Genomic DNA, 21,685 nt, shown 5'->3' with positions numbered 1-21,685 from the left:
AAATAAAAGATAAAAGCTTAAAAGGTTCAGGGGATATGAGAGAGAGAGGGTGCCTTCAACTCTTTCGACCCTGTAAAAAAATTGTAAAAAGCTTTTCAATGAATTAATCTTTAACTGTAAGAAAACAATCTTATCTAATCTTTAATCTGAGTACATTTTTTATTCATTTGGGGAAAAGTCTCATGTGAAGAAAGAATCACTCGTGCCAGAATTATTGGGAACAGTCGTGTTTTTTGATTAGGACCATGGTACAGGGGGTTGCAACAAGACAAAAAGAAAGTGGTGAATTGTCAACAAAGCCCCCAAGCAAGTTTTCTTCTACTTTATTTTAATGTCATGGGTGTCCAAAGTGGGGCCCCAGGACCATTTGCGGCCCCTGGACTGATTTTGTGCAGCCTTGCCAGCAGCATTTTTATTTTAATTGAGAGCAAAATTATCACAGACAAATTTAAATCTTTTCGCAATTGAAACTGTTATGTGCAACAGAAAGTATTAATTTAATTCAATTACAACACCTTTTGTATTCTATTTAATTTCATAGCAAATAGGACCCCATATATCTAATGACATTAACTCAAGCGCAAAACAGTTTTTGGACCTATAGTCATTTATTTATCCCTGTCTTACAGAAAATCTGACTACTTTGTTTAATTAAATAATGCATGATCATATTTTGTGGAGCACGTAAAAAAAATCCCAATATATGTTTTTGGGGTAGATAAGTTTTTTTAAAAAATTTTTTTGGCCTTTAAATACTTTTGACGTGACAATTTTGGCCCACGTGACAAAAAGTTTGGACGCCCCTGGTTAATGTCAACTCATGGGAATAGCGCGCCCCTGTGGACATTGCGCTGAAAGAAGTTTCTGTATTCTGCAGCTGCCTAATAAGCCTAAAATGGATACATTCTCACCGGTTTATAAGTTGGCCATTTTTAAAGGCGCTTGGACTGAGTATGCCCGTCTCTGGTTCAAAACAGACGAGGCTGGGGTGCATCTTCTTCTGATCCAGAACCATCAGAAAGTTTACCGGCTGGTCCACTGGTGTGATCAGAACACCCTGGAGCTTAACCCACTCAAGACTGTGGAGATAAAGGTGAACTTCTGGAGAACTGTCCCTACAAAACTTCCCCTCACTATCATCAACTAGAAGTTGTTGAGTGCTATAGATCACTTCCAGCTCCTGGGAACCAACCTTCCTCGGGGCCCAAGCGGGTCCCTCACACATATACACATTTTTGGGATGAGGCCTTGCAGAGACTGTACTTCCTGTGACAACTCAAGAAGTACAACCTTCTAAAGGAGCTGCTGATCACCTTCTGCAAAGCTTCATCTGTGGGGTAACCTAAAGCGAACAGTACATGAGAAAGGACTCGAGATGAGATTGTGCAAACAGGAATTGTTAAAGATCTCCCCATCTGTATGCTCCAAATTTGAAGAAAAAAAAGGTTAGAAGAAACTTGTTGGCAAAGTTAATGTTGGGCCTTAAAGGTCAGATTTTTTCAAAGATTTTGGCTGTCAGATCATGCAACAGCAATAAAAGATTAATTCATTTTATGTTTGTTTTTTTTACATCTTCACCGGGAGTGCCAAAAAGTAGGGAGGGTGCTGTATTTTTATGCAACAAACTAAACTTTTAAGCATGTTTTTTTACTTAAAAAAGGTGGATTTGTAAGGATCAGAGGAAACGGACCCAGAATTCAGCCAGACCAGCAGATGTTCAGATCAGGTTCTTTATTAACAAAAATCAAAGACTGAGGCAAAAACCAAAAAAGACTTCACAACCAAAAGACGGCACCAAAATAAACAGACTAACGGGGCAGGCAGGACAGGAACCGACAGGAACAGGATGGCTCAGATAACTGGAGACAAGGGGTCAAAAATCCAAAAGTAAACCAATAAACAGAAACTTGCAGGAGGAGACTCACCCATACTCAAACAGTCGACCTGGCACTGATGTCTGGTCTCAACAGTTTATATGGAGGTGGAAGCAGGTGAAACCGGTGAGAAGTGATTGCAGCAGGGGTGGAGTTAGGCAGGTGTGCAGAATAAGTAATTAGACCAGACATCAGTGCTGAGGCTCAAAACAAGAACAGATCAGACAAATATAAATAGCTGACAAGACAAGTGGACAGAAACAAACTACACACACACACAATCTAATAAAGAACAAAACAACCCTGAAGTACAAACCTAAAACAGAAAATAAAGCTAAGACTAAAACTGATGACAAAACAGGATAAACTAACAGTAAACAAGAACCTAGACAAGACAAAACTCAAAGCAACCAGAGAACCTAAGGAAGGAGGGCAAAATACCTTAAACATAAACCAGAACGTGACAGAGCCCCTCCCTTAAGGGCGGATTCCAGACACCCTAAAACAAGACAGACTAGACCGGGTGGGTGGAGGGAGGTACTGGACGGAGGGCCAGAGTCAAAACAAAAACAACCCAAACCGGGCGAAAGTCGAAAAACAAAAAACAAAGAGTCTGATGGGCATCCTGAACGACGGCCCCGACGAGTCTGGTTCTCCGGCGGGCGTCCCGGACGACGGCCCCGGCGTGTCTGGTTCTCCGGCGGGCGTCCCGGACGACGGCCCCGGCGTGTCTGGTTCTCCGGCGGGCGTCCCGGACGACGGCCCCGGCGTGTCTGGTTCTCCGGCGGGCGTCCCGGACGACGGCCCCGGCGTGTCTGGTTCTCCGGCGGGCGTCCCGGACGACGGCCCCGGCGTGTCTGGTTCTCCGGCGGGCGGCCCGGACGACGGCCCCCGGCGTGTCTGGTTCTCCGGCGGGCGTCCCGGACGACGGCCCCGGCGTGTCTGGTTCTCCGGCGGGCGTCCCGGACGACGGCCCCGGCGTGTCTGGTTCTCCGGCGGGCGTCCCGGACGGTGGAACGAGACCCTCAGAGGCCAACGCCTGGAGAGAGAGAGGACAAAAACTGGCGCCGGACTAAAGGCTACCGGAGGTGCCGAACTACAAGCTGAAGGGGGAGCCTGGCTACAGGCTGCTACACACAGAGCCTGGCTACAGGCTGCTACTGACAGAGCCTGACTACAGGCGACTAAAGGGGGAGCCTGACTACAGGCGAGTGGAGAGGGAGCCTGGCTAATAGCTACGGGTGGCGGCGTCTGGCTAATAGCTACGGGTGGCGGCGCCTGGCTAATAGCTACGGGTGGCGGCGCCTGGCTAGAGGCTGCTACGGGCGACAGGGCCTGGCTACAGGCTGCTACGGGCGACAGGGCCTGGCTACAGGCTGCTACGGGCGACAGGGCCTGGCTACAGGCTGCTACGGGCGACAGGGCCTGGCTACAGGCTGCTACGGGAGACAGTGCGCTAAAGCTACGGGGAGCTGGCACTGGAGACAGTGCGCTAAAGCTACGGGAAGCTGGCACTGGAGACAGTGCGCTAAAGCTACGGGAAGCTGGCACTGGAGACAGTGCGCTAAAGCTACGGGAAGCTGGCACTGGAGACAGTGCGCTAAAGCTACGGGGAGCTGGCACTGGAGACAGTGCGCTAAAGCTACGGGGAGCTGGCACTGGAGACAGTGCGCTAAAGCTACGGGGAGCTGGCACTGGAGACAGTGCGCTAAAGCTACGGGGAGCTGGCACTGGAGACAGTGCGCTAAAGCTACGGGGAGCTGGCACTGGAGACAGTGCGCTAAAGCTACGGGGAGCTGGCACTGGAGACAGTGCGCTAAAGCTACGGGGAGCTGGCACTGGAGACAGTGCGCTAAAGCTACGGGGAGCTGGCACTGGAGACAGTGCGCTAAAGCTACGTGGAGCTGGCACTGGAGACAGTGCGCTAAAGCTACGTGGAGCTGGCACTGGAGACAGTGCCTTAAAGCTATGTGGAGCTGGCACTGGAGACAGTGCCTTAAAGCTATGTGGAGCTGGCACTGGAGACAGTGCCTTAAAGCTACGGGGAGCTGGCACTGGAGACAGTGCCTTAAAGCTACGGGGAGCTGGCACTGGAGACAGTGCCTTAAAGCTACGGGGAGCTGGCACTGGAGACAGTGCCTTAAAGCTGCGGGGAGCTGGCACTGGAGACGGTGCCTTAAAGCTGCGGGGAGCTGGCACTGGAGACGGTGCCTTAAAGCTGCGGGGAGCTGGCACTGGAGACGGTGCCTTTAAGCTGCGGGGAGCAGGCACCGGAGGCTGAGTCTTTGAGTTGCTGGGAGCCGGCACTGGATGCTGCGCTTTAAAGCTGCGGTGAGCCGGCACTGGAGCTGAAATCGAGGGCGAGTCTTCCAGGACCCCTTCTTGGGGCTTGGGTGGAAGCTGTTCCTCCTGGACCCCCTCATCGCCCGCTGGCGGCGGACCCCCCTGGGTCTCCCCTGGAGACTTGGGGAGAGGCGGACCCTCCAGGGCCCCCTCTGGAGACTTGGGGAGAGGCGGACCCTCCAGGGCCCCCTCTGGAGACTTGGGGAGAGGCGGACCCTCCAGGGCCCCCTCTGGAGACTTGGGGAGAGGCGGACCCTCGGAATCTCCCTCTTCGTCGCCGAGCGGAGGCGGACCCTCCTGGGTCTTCAAGTCGCCCGCTGGCGGCGACCCCTCAGGGACAGGAGCCGATGCGTCAGCCAGAGTAACCACTCGCCGGCGTTTGCGGCGGAGGGACGGCTGCGGCAGAGTGCTCCTCCCTTGGGTGTGGCGTCTGGGACCAACACCAGGGGGACAAAACGCCAGCCTGGAACCCTCAAATGAGGCCCACTGCAAATTAGCTCTGTAGGGGAAAGAGCTCCAGGGCCGCAGCAGGCTCATCATAGAAGAAAAAAAAAAAGTCAGGGAAAAAGCAAAAAAAAAGTGAACGTGCTGGTCTGGCGATGGGTCCTGTATTGGCCAGGTCGTACTGTAAGGATCAGAGGAAACGGACCCAGAATTCAGCCAGACCAGCAGATGTTCAGATCAGGTTCTTTATTAACAAAAATCAAAGACTGAGGCAAAAACCAAAAAAGACCTCACAACCAAAAGACGGCACCAAAATAAACAGACTAACGGGGCAGGCAGGACAGGAACCGACAGGAACAGGATGGCTCAGATAACTGGAGACAAGGGGTCAAAAATCCAAAAGTAAACCAATAAACAGAAACTTGCAGGAGGAGACTCACCCATACTCAAACAGTCGACCTGGCACTGATGTCTGGTCTCAACAGTTTATATGGAGGTGGAAGCAGGTGAAACCGGTGAGAAGTGATTGCAGCAGGGGTGGAGTTAGGCAGGTGTGCAGAATAAGTAATTAGACCAGACATCAGTGCTGAGGCTCAAAACAAGAACAGATCAGACAAATATAAATAGCTGACAAGACAAGTGGACAGAAACAAACTACACACACACACAATCTAATAAAGAACAAAACAACCCTGAAGTACAAACCTAAAACAGAAAATAAAGCTAAGACTAAAACTGATGACAAAACAGGATAAACTAACAGTAAACAAGAACCTAGACAAGACAAAACTCAAAGCAACCAGAGAACCTAAGGAAGGAGGGCAAAATACCTTAAACATAAACCAGAACGTGACAGATTTCAAAGCTTCCAACACAGTCAGTAGAATCTGACCATTTCAAAACGCTGTGCACACCTGCCCTCAAGAAATAAATAAGTGTCTCCAGTGCAGGGAGGAAAGTTTTATTCAAAGCAGGGAAAATTCCAGCACGAACAACGAGGAGGACATCACAAAGATTCCCTCCCCCTTCTGGCTCCGACTTCTCCAGATATGGTCCAGTTAAATTAGCCGGGGCCATTAGGGAATTAAAGGTATTGATTACGAGGGGAGCGGGTTTTGTAAGATGTTTGCTAATGAGAACGAGGAGACTGGCCATCGTTGTGTGCTCCTCTTCAGAGGGAGGAGGAGGAGACGGCTGGTCAAGCACTTAGGGGTTCACAAATGATGGCTCGTGATCAAAAGCCCGTCAATATTGCTTTATTTACATAAAATGAATGCAAGTTTTTAATGGATATTTTACAATAAGTGTTATTTTATCTCTTAAGTGCATGTGTGGGTTTTTTTTCTTTTCATTTTTAACATATTTTACTTAACTTGAGGTGTATAGTCAATAAGAACTGCATAAGTATACAATCATTGTTTTTTGGTCAAGGTATATAGCAGAGAGGTACTTAAAGTCAAAGATAGGCATTTCATTTTGAATGTTAATTTTCAAACACTTACGCTTAAATACATCAATCGCAGGCCTTATAAGCTGTTTTGATGCATTTATTTGCTTATATATTAATATTTAAATCCAATCTAATCCAGCTTTATTTATAAAGAATATTAAATGACCTAAGGGACAAAAGTGCTGTACAAAATACATAAAAAAAACATTTAAAACATTAAAAATGCCATTGTATGGAAACAATAATTGAAATACATTAGGGACCATGTAATAAAAGACTAATAAAATAAGCAGAAGCTAACATCGACTTCTCACACGGTGTCAAAGGCCAAGGCAAGGAAATTAGTTTTAAGAAGAGATTTAATCAGTGACCTAGCCTGATGTTCAGTGGTAACTCATTCCACATTTTAGGACCTTCCCCCGCTAAGGCTCGGTTCTCCTTAAGCGTCCGTTTTGTTTTAGGACCTGAGGGAGCAGGATGGTGTATAATGGTGCTGCTGCCCATAAAGGTAGCAAGGGCCAAGGCCATGAAGAGCTTTAAAAACAAATAGAAAAACGTTGAAATTAATCCTAAAACTCATTGACGGTTAAATATTAAGAATCTGAATGATCCTTTCAGCAAAATGTGTGGTCACAATTTCTGTCAGCTGCCGGACTGCTGGATTTAAACTACCGACTGCTTAGAGTGGTGGGAACATTAGTCTGAAATCACACACGTTTCGCTGAACTGCATTGTAATTGCTTTAGGTGCTGAAATTAAACACATACCGGACTTTTCTGATAGCGAACGTCTCTTTAAAACAGATTTGTCGGATGAGAGGACCGAAGAGCACAGAGCATCAATATTTGATCAGAATGCTCCTATTTCTAGATATAACCCCATCTACATCTTAGAACAACTCAAAGTGTCAAAGATGTTTCTGTAAATGCTATTTTATGATCATCACCTTTGTATTTAGAGATTATTTATGTAGAAGTTGATGGTTATTTCGGCAGGAAATTCAGTCTGGAGGTATTGCAGCACTTTCCCTTATCAATGGTTTTTATAGCGACTGCAGTGTTATATCCTCATTTGCAAGTCACCTTTGATATGACACATCTGTTTACACAAAATATTGGGGGTTAGTATTTATATTCTATTATTTATTTATTTATTTAAAAATTGTTGGCTATAGCTTTAAATTTCCAAAGTAAAATCAGGGTAAATGTGACCTTTCAGTACCTTTCAGTACTCTCTGCTTTGTTTTATCAGATATAAGATATTTCACCATTATTTGATCAGATCTCTCTATAATTAATAAAACATATTTTTTACATATTGCAGATATTAATTCAATTCGATTTGATTTATGTAGCGCCAATTCACAACAAATGTCATCTCAAGGCACTTTACAAAGTTAAATTCAGTCAAATCATCCAGACAGATTGGTCAAAATTTTTTCCTCTCTAAGGAAACCCAGCAGGTTGCATCAAGTCTCTCCAAGCAGCATTCACTCCTCCTGAAAGAGCGTAGAGCCACAGTGGACAGTCGTCTGCATTGTTGATGGCTTTGCAGCAATCCCTCATACTGAGCATGCATGAAGCGACAGTGGAGAGGAAAACTCCCCTTTAACAGAAAGGAGAACCTCCAGCAGAACCAGAACCAGGCTCAGTGTGAACGCTCATCTGCCTCGACCCACTGGGGCTTAGAGAAGACAGAGCAGAGACACAGAAAGCACAGAAGCTCACATTGATCCAGGAGTACTTTCTATGTTAGATGGTAATAGCGGATGATCTATCTCCCCTGATGATGTCACAGCTAACAGAACGCCAGACCAGGTGTACCTTCTATGAAGAGAAAAATGACAGAGAACAAAAAGTTAAAAGCTGAAATAACAACAAACAATGCATTCAAACTTTTCAGAAATGTAGTTGCTGTTGCCTAATATAAATCCATTGTGTGGTCATCTTTACGATAAACAATAAAGAAATGCAATTAACATTACAACTGTAAATTTTGTGATATGAAAAAGAAATATTGCTTTAAAAAAAATTTTAGTTAATGTTTCTGGGTTTCAATGTTTTCAATCTATTAAATGTTTTTAATGGTTATAACTGAACTGTTTATTATGCTTTTCAGTGGAAGGAAATTAGTCCTAAACCAACAGTGCAAAAGTGTTTCCTCTCCAGCAACATGATGATCATACTTTTCTGCTGCTCCTTAAAGTCATATTGTTGATAAGACTAATGCTGCTTTTGCTGGGAGTTACTAGGGGATTTGATATGATTGTCTTGTTTTATACCAGACGTTTTTAGAAATTAGGTCTTTTTATTTTTTTATAGTTGTCTTTAGCTCTTTTGTGGTATAATTACATCAGCACTACAGTTAATATGCCGTTTATGACTGCTTAGTTATGTAAAGATGAAGAGCTTTTACTTTACTCTGCAATGTGACTTCCTTTCCAGCATTTGAAGTAAAGTTTATTTACATCAATGTGAAAATATGCAACTAGAAAGCGAGGAAATCTGAAGTTACCGTCTGGTGCCAAGATAAGCAGGAGGGACTGTCGCTGCAGACGAATGAGACTTCAGTCGCTTTGAAGGCCTGTGATGATAAATGGAGTGCTTATCTTTCACCTGAGGTGGCCACAAAATATCTGCTCATCTTTTCATCTCCAGATCTCCCCAGTATCAAGTCTCCTGGCTCTCCTCGGGACACGGCCTATTTGGTTTGTCGGCAGAGGCGGCGATGCACTGCCGTGGCCATTTTTCATGTCTTCCCTGCATTGTTCGGACTCAGAGAAGACACTAATTATTCATTTAAAGCTCCGCGTCTTCTCCCTTCCCTCTAATTAGATGGTTAGTCACCATCCCAAGGCCCCAAAGCAGGGACATTGATCTGCTCCGTCTCAGTCTCGTTGTAACTGTCTCCACCCCACACACAAACAAAGAGAAATCACTTGCCGAGAGTACGACTTACAAACGCGGTACCTGTTTAATGTACCGCAAAGGCTCTTTTGCGAACAACGAAATGTGCCGGGGTAAATCTGCGTTAGATTTATTAAATTTTCTCATTCTGCCCCATAATAAATCCGTTTGCTTTACATTGCAAACTTGTTCCGTTTGGAGGCAGGATAATTTATGATCCTCTTAGAAAAACAAAGCGGCTGAAACACGCAAGATCGACTCCCAGCTCTTGACAAACAATACCGAGTTTCCCGAAACTCCTGGGGGAGCTTTGTGGCGTATTTTTTCCATTTTTCTTTATGTTCTGGTGGGCTGCGGTGCCGTCGACTAGAGTAATCACAGGCTTGATGAAATGAAGCAGCTGTATTTGTTTACATATTGAGTGTACTGTACTACAAAAGCGGTAATAAACAAGGCCAAAGCATGATGAAAAAACAAAAAAGAGGAGAAAAGGCATGGAATAAAGGCCGAGAAGAGGTGCGTGTGCATCAGATTTGGATATTTAACCTGCTGGTGGTGGAGAAATGAGCGGCTGGAAGACTTCCCGAGATCTTAGCATACCCCTTGATTTAATTTACTCGTAATGATCCTTTGAGCACTTGAGGAATGAGCTTTTAAAGTGCTGCACAAACTCCTTCAGCCCCACTTGTTTAGCTGCCGCTCTCCAGCATGGAGGCACTTACGAGTTTTCAATTGGATGTTAATGAAGCGGAGATGCAACTAAAATGATCAATTTCTTTTTTTTTTTTTCAGACTGGTTCTTTTCTTCTTTTTCTTCCTTTCACCCTAAAGTCAGTCAAAAACTAAACGAGATTCTGTTAAACTACACTGATTTCTATAATGAGACTTTTGAAGGTAAAAACGGCGACAAATAAAAAAAAAAAGAAGAAAGTGTTTTGCTTAGTAAAGCTGCCAGAATGTAAAGCATGTGAACCAACACACAGAAGAGCAGCCATCTGCTTTGCCTCATCATGCCGGCATTTCTTTTCACTGGAGGTTACGTCTCTGGCAGCCTTAGCGATTGCAAAATCTTCAGGTGTTGCTCTTCTCTCCAGGCTCCTCCGCTGTTAGGCTTCCCAAATGAATCGAAACCGCTCAGGGCCTTTTGTCTGCGTTAGAGATAATTCGTTGCGGGGCGTTGTTAAAGCATCTTCATACTTGTTGACCAGGCTGGTACCTTTCAACTGATCTGTGAGACGCAAATATCGTGCAGGCAGCAAAAAAGTCAATTATTTTAAGACACTGCTATAAACATGTTTTTCTCATTTATTCTGAAAGACAGGGAGAAGTTTCAAACGTGCTTAAAGTTGCAAAACACAAGGACACTTTGTTTTTATCGGACCTCAACTGTTTCCCTGTGTTCAGGAATATAAAACATTGTCTTTTCCCTTTAATTTTCAAGTTATTTCAAAAGAAATAAACACGTATAATGGAAATAAGTCTGTGCTTGTGTCATAGACCACTTGAATGGAATCAATCCAATCATATCTCTTGATATCTATCTGAAACTCTGCAGGTTTTGGGTGACCTAATCTAAAAAAAAGAAAAAAAAGTACTTTAAAAAGGTAGGAACTGTGTCTCAAAATGATAAAATGTTTATTAATATTGCACAACTGAAATCTTTGCATGCACAAAACTGTTTTGTTATCTTCATATGTTATAAATAAGACTACTCATTTGAATTGAATGGTATTACTGCTGGTAAAGCCACCTATAACGATATTGATCTAACTTTTAGATATATTTCTGATTTAATGAAATTTGTTTTAAATCTAGCTCAATTCAAAAGTACTTTATTAAACTCAAAAGGACATATTCTGTATTAGACCTTTGAAATCTCATTACATTCTTTTGCTCGTTGAACAGATATTTCATGCTTGCGAAATGAGCTGCGCAAAGCCGCGACAAAGTGTTTAGAGAACATGAAAATAGAATAAATAGCAACAATTATTTAATTATCAGACTGGCTTAAGAGAGGAGAAGAGTAACTGTCTGAAAAAGGTTCACTCCCTGTTTTCTGAGAGTAATTAATAATTGTGCAAAGCTCGTGCCATCACCCGTACACTGAAGCACCTGGAGGAGCTTTCATCGCCGACCTGCTTGGGCGCTGTCGATCAGCCGCCTTAAATTCACCTTCTGTATTCCCACGCTTAGAAACTCACAGAGAAATCCGTGTTTCCTCACTGAGTAACCACTGGAGTGGTGGGGGGGGAGCACCTGTTGTGAATCAATGCATCAGGTTCCTGCAGAGTGACAGAGACAGACGCATGAAAAGAAGAAAAGCTAGTAAGACTTTTTAAAGTTTAGTGCAGGTAAAGCAGCTGCTACATTGATTTGATTCGATGTTTAATCAGCTCATCATGCGGCTTTTTTGTTGCTAAAAATGTTCTTGTTTTTGAGCCGCATGGACCGAGCGGACTAATTAGGATTTCTTGTCACATTAGCTCACGACACTTGGTTACGGAAGCACTGAAATAGCCTCCACTGCTTATTTTTTATTAGCGTGCAGAATATTCAGAAGAAAAAGAGGAAACGTGACACACTACAGGATTTTAATAAATGCCTTTTGGGCACTTGGGGATGCGACTTTTCCCTTTTTCAAGTAAATGAATCATTAATCCTGGCCATAAAAACTAAAAGACTTAATCCAGTTATTTTGTTAAAGTGGAAATAAAAAAACCACAGCCCTCACTAACATTACCATTTGTTGACAATTCGGTTTATATTTGAACTCCAGGAGGACGCTTTCTTGATGCGCTGCATCCAGCAACGCACAAGAAAGACTTTTTCCAAGTAATCAAGTTGTTTGAAATTGAGAAAAAATGAGGATGTTTAAAAATCAAATCAGTGCTTGTCTTTGTAGTCGTCTTGCTCTGGGGAAAAAAAAAAAGTGATTTTAGCTTTTGAACTGAATCCCTGAAGCACTCCACTGACCTGCTATTTGACCTCATGTTCTCTGTCTTGCCTCATCTGGAACGCTGCGTTATGAGAATAAAGCAAAAGGTCAAAACTAAGTCAATTTACAATAATTAGAGAGAGAGAGAGAAGACTTTTCGAATGTGTCTTTGGGGTTTTCTTTCTTTGCTTTTAAACCCTCCAGGTGTCGCAGGAATTTCAGATTTGGTTCCCATAATAACACGTTTGTCGCCTCAGCTCATCTGGCTGCTTGCATGAACTCGCTGCCGAAGCCAGCTGCAGACGTTTGATGTTCTCCATCCCATCCCTGTGCGCTTTTCTTCTTCTCTCCACCTCTCTCGTGCGTCCTGGCGTTCTGCTGCTCCCCTCAGCAGAGGAACACAAGCGTTGCTGTTGGGTTTGCTGCGTTGCCTTGCAGGGAGCTAAACAAACCGAGCTGCCAGAGGGAGGCTTCAGCTGAGCCCCTTTCCTGCTGCGTTCTCCAAGGGTTTTCATAGGTCTGGGGTTGGAGCACCTCGTGTTTCCTCCGCTTCTCGCCTCTGGCTCATTAAAACCCTAATTCCAGCAGCAGCTTTGAAGTGTGTCGAGCATTTTTTTTTTTTTCCCCCGTGTGGAATATTTGCGCTCGTTGAGTCTGCAGCGCAGATGTTTGCGGCGGTTGTTTTCAGGCTCAAAACGTACGGGGCACCTTTAAGGATCAACACGTTAGGCCGCCAAGCGTTTTTTTTCGGCGTTAAGATGCGTATGAAATCCGGAGCTGCTCCACCGTGATACCATCCCACCTGCTGCTCGGCAGCAAGGAGCGAGATGAGACGGGGACAAAGAGCGACGCTTTTCACCGCAGCCTGAAATCTTCTTGTCAAAGCAAAGTGGAAGAAAAGGCCATCTCTGCCTTTAATCTGAGCTGCTGAGCCCCGCAGTAGCAGTTTCTCTGCTTTTCATAGAGCGTCATTGAAGTGCGACCTGCCTTGCTTGGAGGGAGGTCGCTGCTTGGTTTCCCAACCAGGTGTTTATCTCTCCTCTCTTCTTCGGCTCCTGGGGAGCGCGCTCCTCTGGGGTCAATCCGGCGCATACCTGAGCAGCGGATAATAAAGAAACTGCTTCCCCCTGCACTCGCTGCTCTCCGCATCAAAACACCGAGAACCTCGAGCTTTCTCGTCGCCGTCATGTTTTGCCTTCAGCCTGTCATAAAATCCAGCTCTTAACTTTGCCAACGTGTTCCTTTGTGTCCCAGCAAATGACCCGAAAAACCCCATATTTATCCTCTTCTTGAGCTGCGGCTTGGCCGGGCCTGGAAAAAAAAAAAAAAAAAAAAAAAGAAGGAATACTGGTCCTGATTTATTGCTTGTGCGACAGAGTTAGACGACATTGTCTGCAACTGCTGAGTCATTTGTCAAAGCCAGTGCGGCGGAAGACCAAATAACGGTCAGTTTAGGGTCAACAATGGAGAATGTGTCTGTTTGGTGTCGTTTTGTCCTTCTGCGCACCAGTCAGCGGTGGAATCTCAAACATGTCACACTTTCCTTCCGAACAAGCCTTTTTGCTTTGTTCCTTTATAAACAGAAATGATTTAGCTGGCCATGCAACTGGGCTTTCGTGCCAGCTCAAAAAAAAAAATAAAAAATTGGCACGAGCACCCAGGCTCTGCGACCGCGTGTGTGGTCTCTATCAAGGTTAGTTTGGTCCGATGGCAGATGTTTTGACTGCAGCAGGGGTGTAAATATTTAATCTAAATTGCATGCAAATCCGTGGTCCGTCCACGTTTCTTTTTATATCAGTACGTTACAAAACAGAACCAGGACAGCGGAGTGAAAAAGGGATGCTTCTCACCGGTGGAAGCTGCCATCAGCAGCTCTGTTTGTCAGTTTGATTACCGCTGCAGAGAGTCTCAGTTCTGGGACAGTGCCGGCGTGCATCATCAGGGGACACGCAGCCCTGCAGCCTCTGGACTTGTCAAACGTCGCACCGGGAGACCGAGAGTTTGTTATTATTGTGCCGAGAAAAATGTTCCTGTGTTTGATATCCAACTTGTGATCAAATGAATCCCCCGACATGCAACAGGAATGCATCTGGTGGCTTTCTGTTTTGCATAGCGATTGCGTCTCAAAGCGTGATTGGCAGTCTTTGATCGTGTCTTGCTCATCTTTTTTTTAATGAGGTCTTCTGTGCCCTGTAGCCTTATAACGTCCCTGCTAAGGAGAATGTTTTTTTTTTTTCTCCTTACTTCCCAAGGAAATAGCTTTCAATTTGTGAATTTGTTCCCTGTTTGTCAAATTTGCTGCCCTTCGCAATGCTGCAATAAAACACAAGAAAGCCAATTTGAAGGAAAAACAAATCATAAGTGGGACATGGACTGCCAGGGGTTTTATTGGCTCTTCCGAAGCTATTATACTGATTTTAAAGGCTTTGGAGTGTGTAATCACTGTGTGAGATTGTATTTGAGATGAGATTGTATTTCATGAATACGCTGTGGATTAAAGCAGGCAGACAGATCCAGCTATGCATGGATGGATGGGTGAATGGACACAACTTTTACAGAATAGGAATAAGAATGAAGCCAGGACATGCAGCTATCCATACATCTGTGTATCTTTCCAGCCTCTCCCTCTCTCTTTATTTACCTTTTTATCCAGAATGCTGAAAATACATATTACGAGTTCATAGAGAAAATACATTGGTATTAGCGTGCAATGCTAATAGCAGTTAGCCTTATTGCTAACCTTCATGCTGACAGCCCTTAGCTGTCTGGTTTTCAGACTTGCAGCTTGCCCTGCTAACGTCTCCATGCAAAACAGGGTAAAGTTGAGACCAATGATCTGATTTCACATTTAAAAGACATACACTCCATTATAGATTGCGGTTAGATTGTTTGTGTGAAAAAAATAACCATTGTGTTGCATTCCTTTTGTTGTGATTATCCGTTCAAATGACACTTAGAAGATAATTGTATATTTTTTTAATCTGAATAGCAAATTTATATGCGATATCTCATGAACACACAAGTTTAAAGGAGTAGGAAATGTTATGTCACTACTTATGGATTCACTTATTATCATTTCTGGCTTTTTATGTCCTTTATTAAAGTTTTGTGATCTTTAAGCTCCACCTCGTTGACCAAACTGTAGACCGCATGCTTTTTGTTTGTGTCCTAATATGTTGTTTCTATGATTCTATTTCTAGATTAAAGAGATAATACTAAGAGTGATAAGAAAACATTGATCTTGTCCAAAAGTGGGACATATTCCAAAAGAAAACCCGTTGAGTTTTATTGAATCACATGAAAAAAGATTGAAGATACGCTTTGAATCTTTGGCTTAATCTGTTAATGCCCTGACCTTGTGCGAATATATTAAATGTTTAAATTACATAAAAATAATCTGAGTTGCCTAATGTCCTTTTTATTGTTCCCTTGTCTCTCTGCAGTGCCTGGGAATTTGGGCTGCTTCAAAGACACCGGTCATCCTCCGACCCTTCCCGGCACCCACGAGATCTCCAACAAACTCACGATTCAGACCTGCATCAACTTCTGCCGGGGTCAGAAATACACGGTGAGCTTTACGGTGAAGTCTTAACATGTGGAACAAATGGAAAACATGTAACGTGAACTCTATGTTTTCCATAAAGTGTAAGTAAAGTGCATTTGTTAAGCGCTGTTTCACAGACAAAGCAATCACAAAGCGCTGTGCTGGAAACCAGTAAAACAACATTTGGAATAACATTCTAAAAATAAGATAAAATCACAATAAAAGCAAACATTCAACAAAGGGCCTGTTTAAAGAAATAAAGTTTTTAAACGGGTTCGCAGAGTCAACTAAACGCAGCTGCAGAGGTAGACTGTTCCACAGCCTTGGTGCCGCAGACCAAGAGGCTCGATCCCCCCAGTTTCTTAATCTGGACCATGGAAAAACTAACAGAACCCAAGCTTCCAAATTAAGGAAATGTGTAGTTGTCTATTTTATAAAGCCGGGCATACACTGTACCATATTTTTAATCGTTGTTCTCAGATACAGCTCAAACTGTACGACGAAACCACAGGGTTTAAAACTTCACAGCTCACCATATCTGTTCTTACGCGGTACGGCACGGCGCTCTGATGCGATTCTACGAGTTGCTCCTCCGTAGTTTGACTCCATGCCACACGTACCGCCGCCATGCTTCTCTCCACTCCTGTGTTTTCGTCTGAGAAGAAGAAGAATTCCCTTGTTTGCACATGCGCAGTGCGCCAGGTTGGGGGAAATCGGCTCGTAGCTCTGCTTCAACAGCAGGAGGCGCTCACCATCTCCTCAGGAGGGCCGACTGAATTTCAAACATGTTTGATTTTCATCTGATCGTACGATTCCTTATCGGGAGGTGGTCGTAAGAGGCTGATCGCCCCTCGTTACCCCCCTGTACGCTACACAACGCACGATGCAGCTGAAACTTGGCCCGATTCAAAAGATTCTCGCACGACTGAAGAATCGGCCCAAAAATGGCAACAATGGTACAGTGAACGCCCAGTTTAAGAAGATTGCATAAGTAAGCTGGGGCCTTGTTGTTTAGGCGTTCTGATCCTTTTTTATCCACTTGTTGGATTGAATACCATCCGATAACCTCTCCATGTAGACTTTATTTTTTTTGCTTCCATGTTAATTATGGTCAGTTTTATCCTCATTTAAATAGCCTTCTTATTCAGCCATCAAACATCCTCCTTTTAAACCAGTCTGTAGATGACAAATCATCCCAATAATCAGGCCTGACAGCGGGAAATGAATGGCTGTTAGCCCGCTGGGCACCTCCTCGCCAATGCTTTTTTCCTTTTTTTCCTTCACGGCCATTGTTGCCGCCACAGACGGAGCACGCTGTTGATTTTCTGTCCCTTCAGATCCGCCTCAGCCCGTACACGTTGACAGACACCGACGGGTCCTTCTCATATTAGTTTTACACACGTTGCAGAAAAAAAAAAGTGAAGGCTTGATGGTGTCTTGATTAGTTTTTTTTTTTTTTTACAGCCACTGTCCTTGCTGAAACACAAGCACTTTAAAATCCGGACCCGCGTGACTTTTTGACTAAGAGCATGACTGATGAGCGAGGCAGAGGCTCCGCTCAGTTTCGTGTCATTGTTGATGCAAGCAAAAGGACATCATTTTAAAGGTGGTGAGGGGAGCAGAGGCTGAATGAATTCCTGTTCCATGACACACACAAAAAAAATGGCGAGTGGGAAATGCTGCCTCTACCTTCAATTCACCGAATTCATTTCAGGCCAGACATTGGAACAATGGTGTCCTTTTTCAAGGAAAGACAATGATTCTTTTGAGAACAAGCGTCCAGTGGCGGAGACGACGTTATGAGTGAGGTTTTTTGTCTTTTTCTGTTCTGGCTCTTTAAGGGGCTAATTATCAACAACTTTTGTTTGACTGCTAAAAGCTGGTATTTGTGCATGAATTACTGTCTTGACAGTATACACACACCGTGCCATGCAAGACTTCCGTCCTTTTCCCCCCATTTTGTCATGTCACAATTACAAACACTCCGGCTCATAGGATTTTTTTTATAGGTTAATACAAAGAACTACTTTAATGAAATTGTAATGTTTAAAATGTTTTTTCCTTCTGCTGCTCTTGATAAAAGGCCTGGTTTGTTTTGCATAAAGATGTCGTTTTTACAGGGTTTCACTACTCACAGATAAGAGTATAAAAATTAAGCTATATGGTAAAAGGCAAAAGGCAAAAACAGCAACAGAATATGGAAAGACTTGTAACACATAATACACAACAAGGAAATGCTGAAAACATAAATAATAGTAAAAAAAATAACCTAACAGCAAAGCATATGACATTAAGGGGTGTGAATACTCTTGACTAAGTCATGCAAATTGCTGTTAATCAAGCTACCTGCATTTGTTGGTAGAATTTAGGCATTTTTTTCAATAGCAGAGAAAAATCTTGGTGTGTATGTGTTCAGTCAGCAGACTGAGTCCCTGAGAGGCTTGTCTCCTTGTCTGCCATGCCAAATTGATTTCCAATGAAAATCACTGACTGGGGTTTGTTCCAAACTTTGCAGCTTGCCGGCATGGAGTCAGGGTACGCCTGCTTCTGTGGCAACGAGGCGGACCTGCAAGACCACGTCAAGTCGTCCAACATGGAGTGTAACCACGTCTGCTTCGGTGATCACACTCAGCCCTGCGGAGGAGACGGCTGGATCATCGTCTTTGACGGTAAGCTCTGAGCTTTCCTAGTCTGATTTTCCCTGTGGCTGTGCTGCAGCTTGGCAGAAAAACAATATAGTTCTGGGGGAGGGGGAGGGGGGGGGGGAGTGTGACAAAACCATGTAGTGAAAAGTTTGAGGGTTAAATTTGCTAAGACCGGGTGCCATTTGTAGTGAGAGCTACATCCTGTGAGCCTTAAAAATATCATCCAGTGCCTGCTTGGTACTAAATGGACTCCATAAATTGTAATTTTCTATGCAGCGCAGTAGCACCGTACTGCAAATTGTCACATGTATTTTATTCATTATTTATTCTTTTTCATCTCATACATATTGCGTAGCTTTTACAGTATTGGCTGCACTGACGATAACTGCAAACCGTTTTCTTGATCTTGTGCAATGACTGGAGGCACGTGTGGAATGAGATTCTCACGGTCTGATAACGTTTGAGTGAAACACGGCAGCTTCAGCATTTCACTCTTTACACAAAGATGCAAAAGAAAAAATGCAGAATTTGAAAAATGCTTTCGTTTAAAACACACAAGCAATTTTCCTACTACTGATAAAATAATGTAATATATTAACTCCCGCCGTTATAATAATGTTTCCTATAACAACTTGTTTGTTGTTACGTGCATGCGCCAGTAGAAATGATTGGTTTCATCTCCAATAATATTTAGTTCCCCCAGCAAGTTGCACCTTGACCCCGCGCTGTTTGTAGCCACCAACCAGCTTCTGATTGGATCCAGAAATGGTAGAGTGAATAGAAATTGGTTTGGTTCTTAGGAACAGAAACTGGCTTTTTAACACAGTCAGAAATATTTTCATTTGGGGTTGAGTTTTAGGGCCGTTTCAGAACCAGTTTTGGGACACATGGTTCTGTCCAGGTTTTTGGCCTCTAGCTGCTGATCGGAGGGTGAAGTCATCCTTCTTTATTATCTGCGTTCACTTTGTGAAAAGCCACAGTGTCGCTGGCACTGAAACAGCCTCATCACATGAGGCATCCACTGCCATGTGGGACAGATGGAGCTCCACTTTTGACAACCTTACCTTGACTCCTCTTGAACATAATTGTTATCAGTGTGGGAAAAAAGGCTCAGTCTTTATACTTTCTAAGCATGAAACATTTCTTTCATGCTCAGGAGATATTTGACTTGGATTTGTGGACTCCTGCACATTTCAGCCGAGCTTGAAGGTCTCCAGATCATGGCATACCTGAGTCTGACTGGTTCTTGAGTTATTCGAACCAGTTTCCTTTCAAATGATAACGACAGCTCAGACAAATGTAAAATGCTCCTTAAACTATCTTTTTTGGCTGTCCCTGAACTCTTTCATTGGTCACAGTATTGATTCCAGTGAGTGATGTCAAACAAACAGGCTCAGCTGCCAGATATTTTGGCTGGCCCTGACGTTGTGCAGTGAAAAGAAATGCTTTTACTATTTGTGGGATGGAGAAAGTCCACAATGAATTTAAATCTGTGTTGTAACATTAGGCACGTCGTTATATATTCATACCACCATATAAACTCATGATGTGCGTGTAAAGGAACTTGTGGTTGCAGCTTGAGCTCCCAGCTGAAGCAGCATCTTATTTCTCAAAAAGCACGAGCAAATTTATGTGATTGTAGAAAGTTTTTTCATTAGGTTAAAACTAGTGTGACCAAGTTTAGAAAAAAAGCATGCATCCGTGACCACGCTCTGTCTGCTCTTGCCTTCAGTCCGAGTTGGCGCCTGCGGGGGGAACTACACGTCGCCGACCGGAGTGGTCTACTCCCCCGACTTCCCTGACAAATACGCGGCCAGTCGCGTTTGCTACTGGACCATCCAGGTCCCCGGTGCCTCCGCAATCCTCTTCAACTTCACCTTCTTCGACATCTCCGACCAGACCGACATGGTGGAGCTTCTGGACGGCTACACCCGGGAGGTGGTTGCCCGCTTTGACTGGCGCAGCCCTCCCCGGGAGCTGGTGAACATCACGGGGGACTTTGTCATCCTGTACTTCTTCTCGGATCGCACCAATCAGGCCCACGGCTTTGCTCTTTTGTACCAAGGTAAGATTAGTGGGCAACAAAGCCTGAACTGCTGCGTCCTCTAAACCTATACACCGCAAAAAGGGAACTAAAAGTAAGTAAAACTTTCTTAAAATGTGTGTATTTTTCCTTGATTTGAGCAGCGAAATAAGACTATTTGCCAATGGAATGAGTATTTTTACCCCTAAAATAAGATTACTAGCTATCCTGCACTTGAAATACGATGATGGAGATGAACTGTTATTATTTTAAGTGCAAAAATCTTACCTATTCCATTGGTAAATAGTCTTATTTAGCTGGAAAAATCAATGAAAAATAAACAAATTTCAAGAAAATTTTACTTACTTTTAGCTCCCTTTTTGCACTTTAGCGGTGCTGTCTTGATAGCCCAGGAGAGTTAGTTCGGTCAGCTCTTCTTAGGTGTGGTGAGCTGCAGGGCCTTGCAAAAGGGTTCATCCTCAAGCATTTTTACATTTTGTCACATTGCTGCCACAAACTTTAGTTTATATTGACTTTTAACACAACACATCAATAAACAATTTTCCAAAATTTCCACACAAAAAAAAAAAAACATGAACACTGATGTTCATTCATATTAAGCCCCTTTAGTCTTGTGTAGCTAAATCCAATCCAGTGCGATGACCTGCCTTCAGAAGTGTTTGATTAAACGTCAGGATAAATAAAGTTGTAAAGCGTAAATGTTCCGTGAACGCCTCAGAAGTTTGTTAGGGAGAGCATTGCTGACACGGAGAAGGTCACGAACACCGAGGAACACGGCAGATTAGGTCAGAGATGAGGTTGTGGAGAAGTTTACAGATGGGTTAGTCTCCAGAACGACATCCCAGACGTATTTGTGAAGCGGCGTTCAATCCATTCTGGTAATGATCAATCCATCATACCAGAATGGAAAGACTACGATGCGTCTGCAAACTTACCAAAACATGGCCGTCTTAATTTAAATCAAGGACCAGGCAAGGGGAGTGATAATCAGAGAAGCAGGAAAAAAACTGTCAATTGTAACTCTGGAGGAGCTGCAGAGATCCTCAGCTCAAGTGGGGCAATTTGTGAAATTATTAGTCATTCATTTCAGAAATCTGGACTTTATGGACAAAAGCTATTGCTGAAGTAAAGCCATAAGTTGTCCCTTTTAAAGGCTGCCGCAGGGCTTGTCGTGGACACAGCAAACGTGGCAAAGAAAGGTGCTTGGATCAGTTCAGAACAGCAAAAGCTCTGCATGGAGGAAAATTACCATCGCTATGGTTGAAACGTGCTGGTGGGGCGGATGCTTTTTCTCAGTAGGGACATGAAAGCAAGCGAGGCGGTTAGACCGCAGCGTAGAATGGCCTAGTCAAAGCTCAGGCCTAAACCCAGTGGAGAATCTGTGGAAAGATTTTAAAGTCGCTGCTCAGAGATGCCGCCCGTCCGACCTGCCTGTGCTTGTGCTGCTCTACAAAAGTATTGACCTACGGGAGCTGAAAAAGAATGCGTCCCACACTTTTC

The 21,685-nt window shown here is 43.9% G+C and overlaps 1 protein-coding gene across 2 annotated transcripts in view; it reads left to right on the top strand.

Moving 5' to 3' along the window:
• The window catches only part of kremen1 (kringle containing transmembrane protein 1), a 94,744-nt gene that overhangs the window by 63,711 nt on the left and 9,348 nt on the right, over window positions 1–21,685 (top strand). For both annotated transcript variants that reach the window (XM_036144125.1, XM_036144124.1), the window contains exons 4-6: window positions 15,396–15,520; window positions 18,012–18,165; window positions 19,874–20,206. In XM_036144125.1, coding sequence (XP_036000018.1) covers window positions 15,396–15,520; window positions 18,012–18,165; window positions 19,874–20,206 — 612 coding nt within the window. The remainder of the gene's footprint in view (window positions 1–15,395; window positions 15,521–18,011; window positions 18,166–19,873; window positions 20,207–21,685) is intronic.

Source organism: Fundulus heteroclitus, chromosome 12, assembly GCF_011125445.2.
Source record: "Fundulus heteroclitus isolate FHET01 chromosome 12, MU-UCD_Fhet_4.1, whole genome shotgun sequence".
Taxonomy (NCBI): domain Eukaryota; kingdom Metazoa; phylum Chordata; class Actinopteri; order Cyprinodontiformes; family Fundulidae; genus Fundulus; species Fundulus heteroclitus.
The sequence above is the reverse complement of the archived record's forward strand: the minus strand, read 5'-3'. Positions and strand labels throughout refer to the sequence as shown.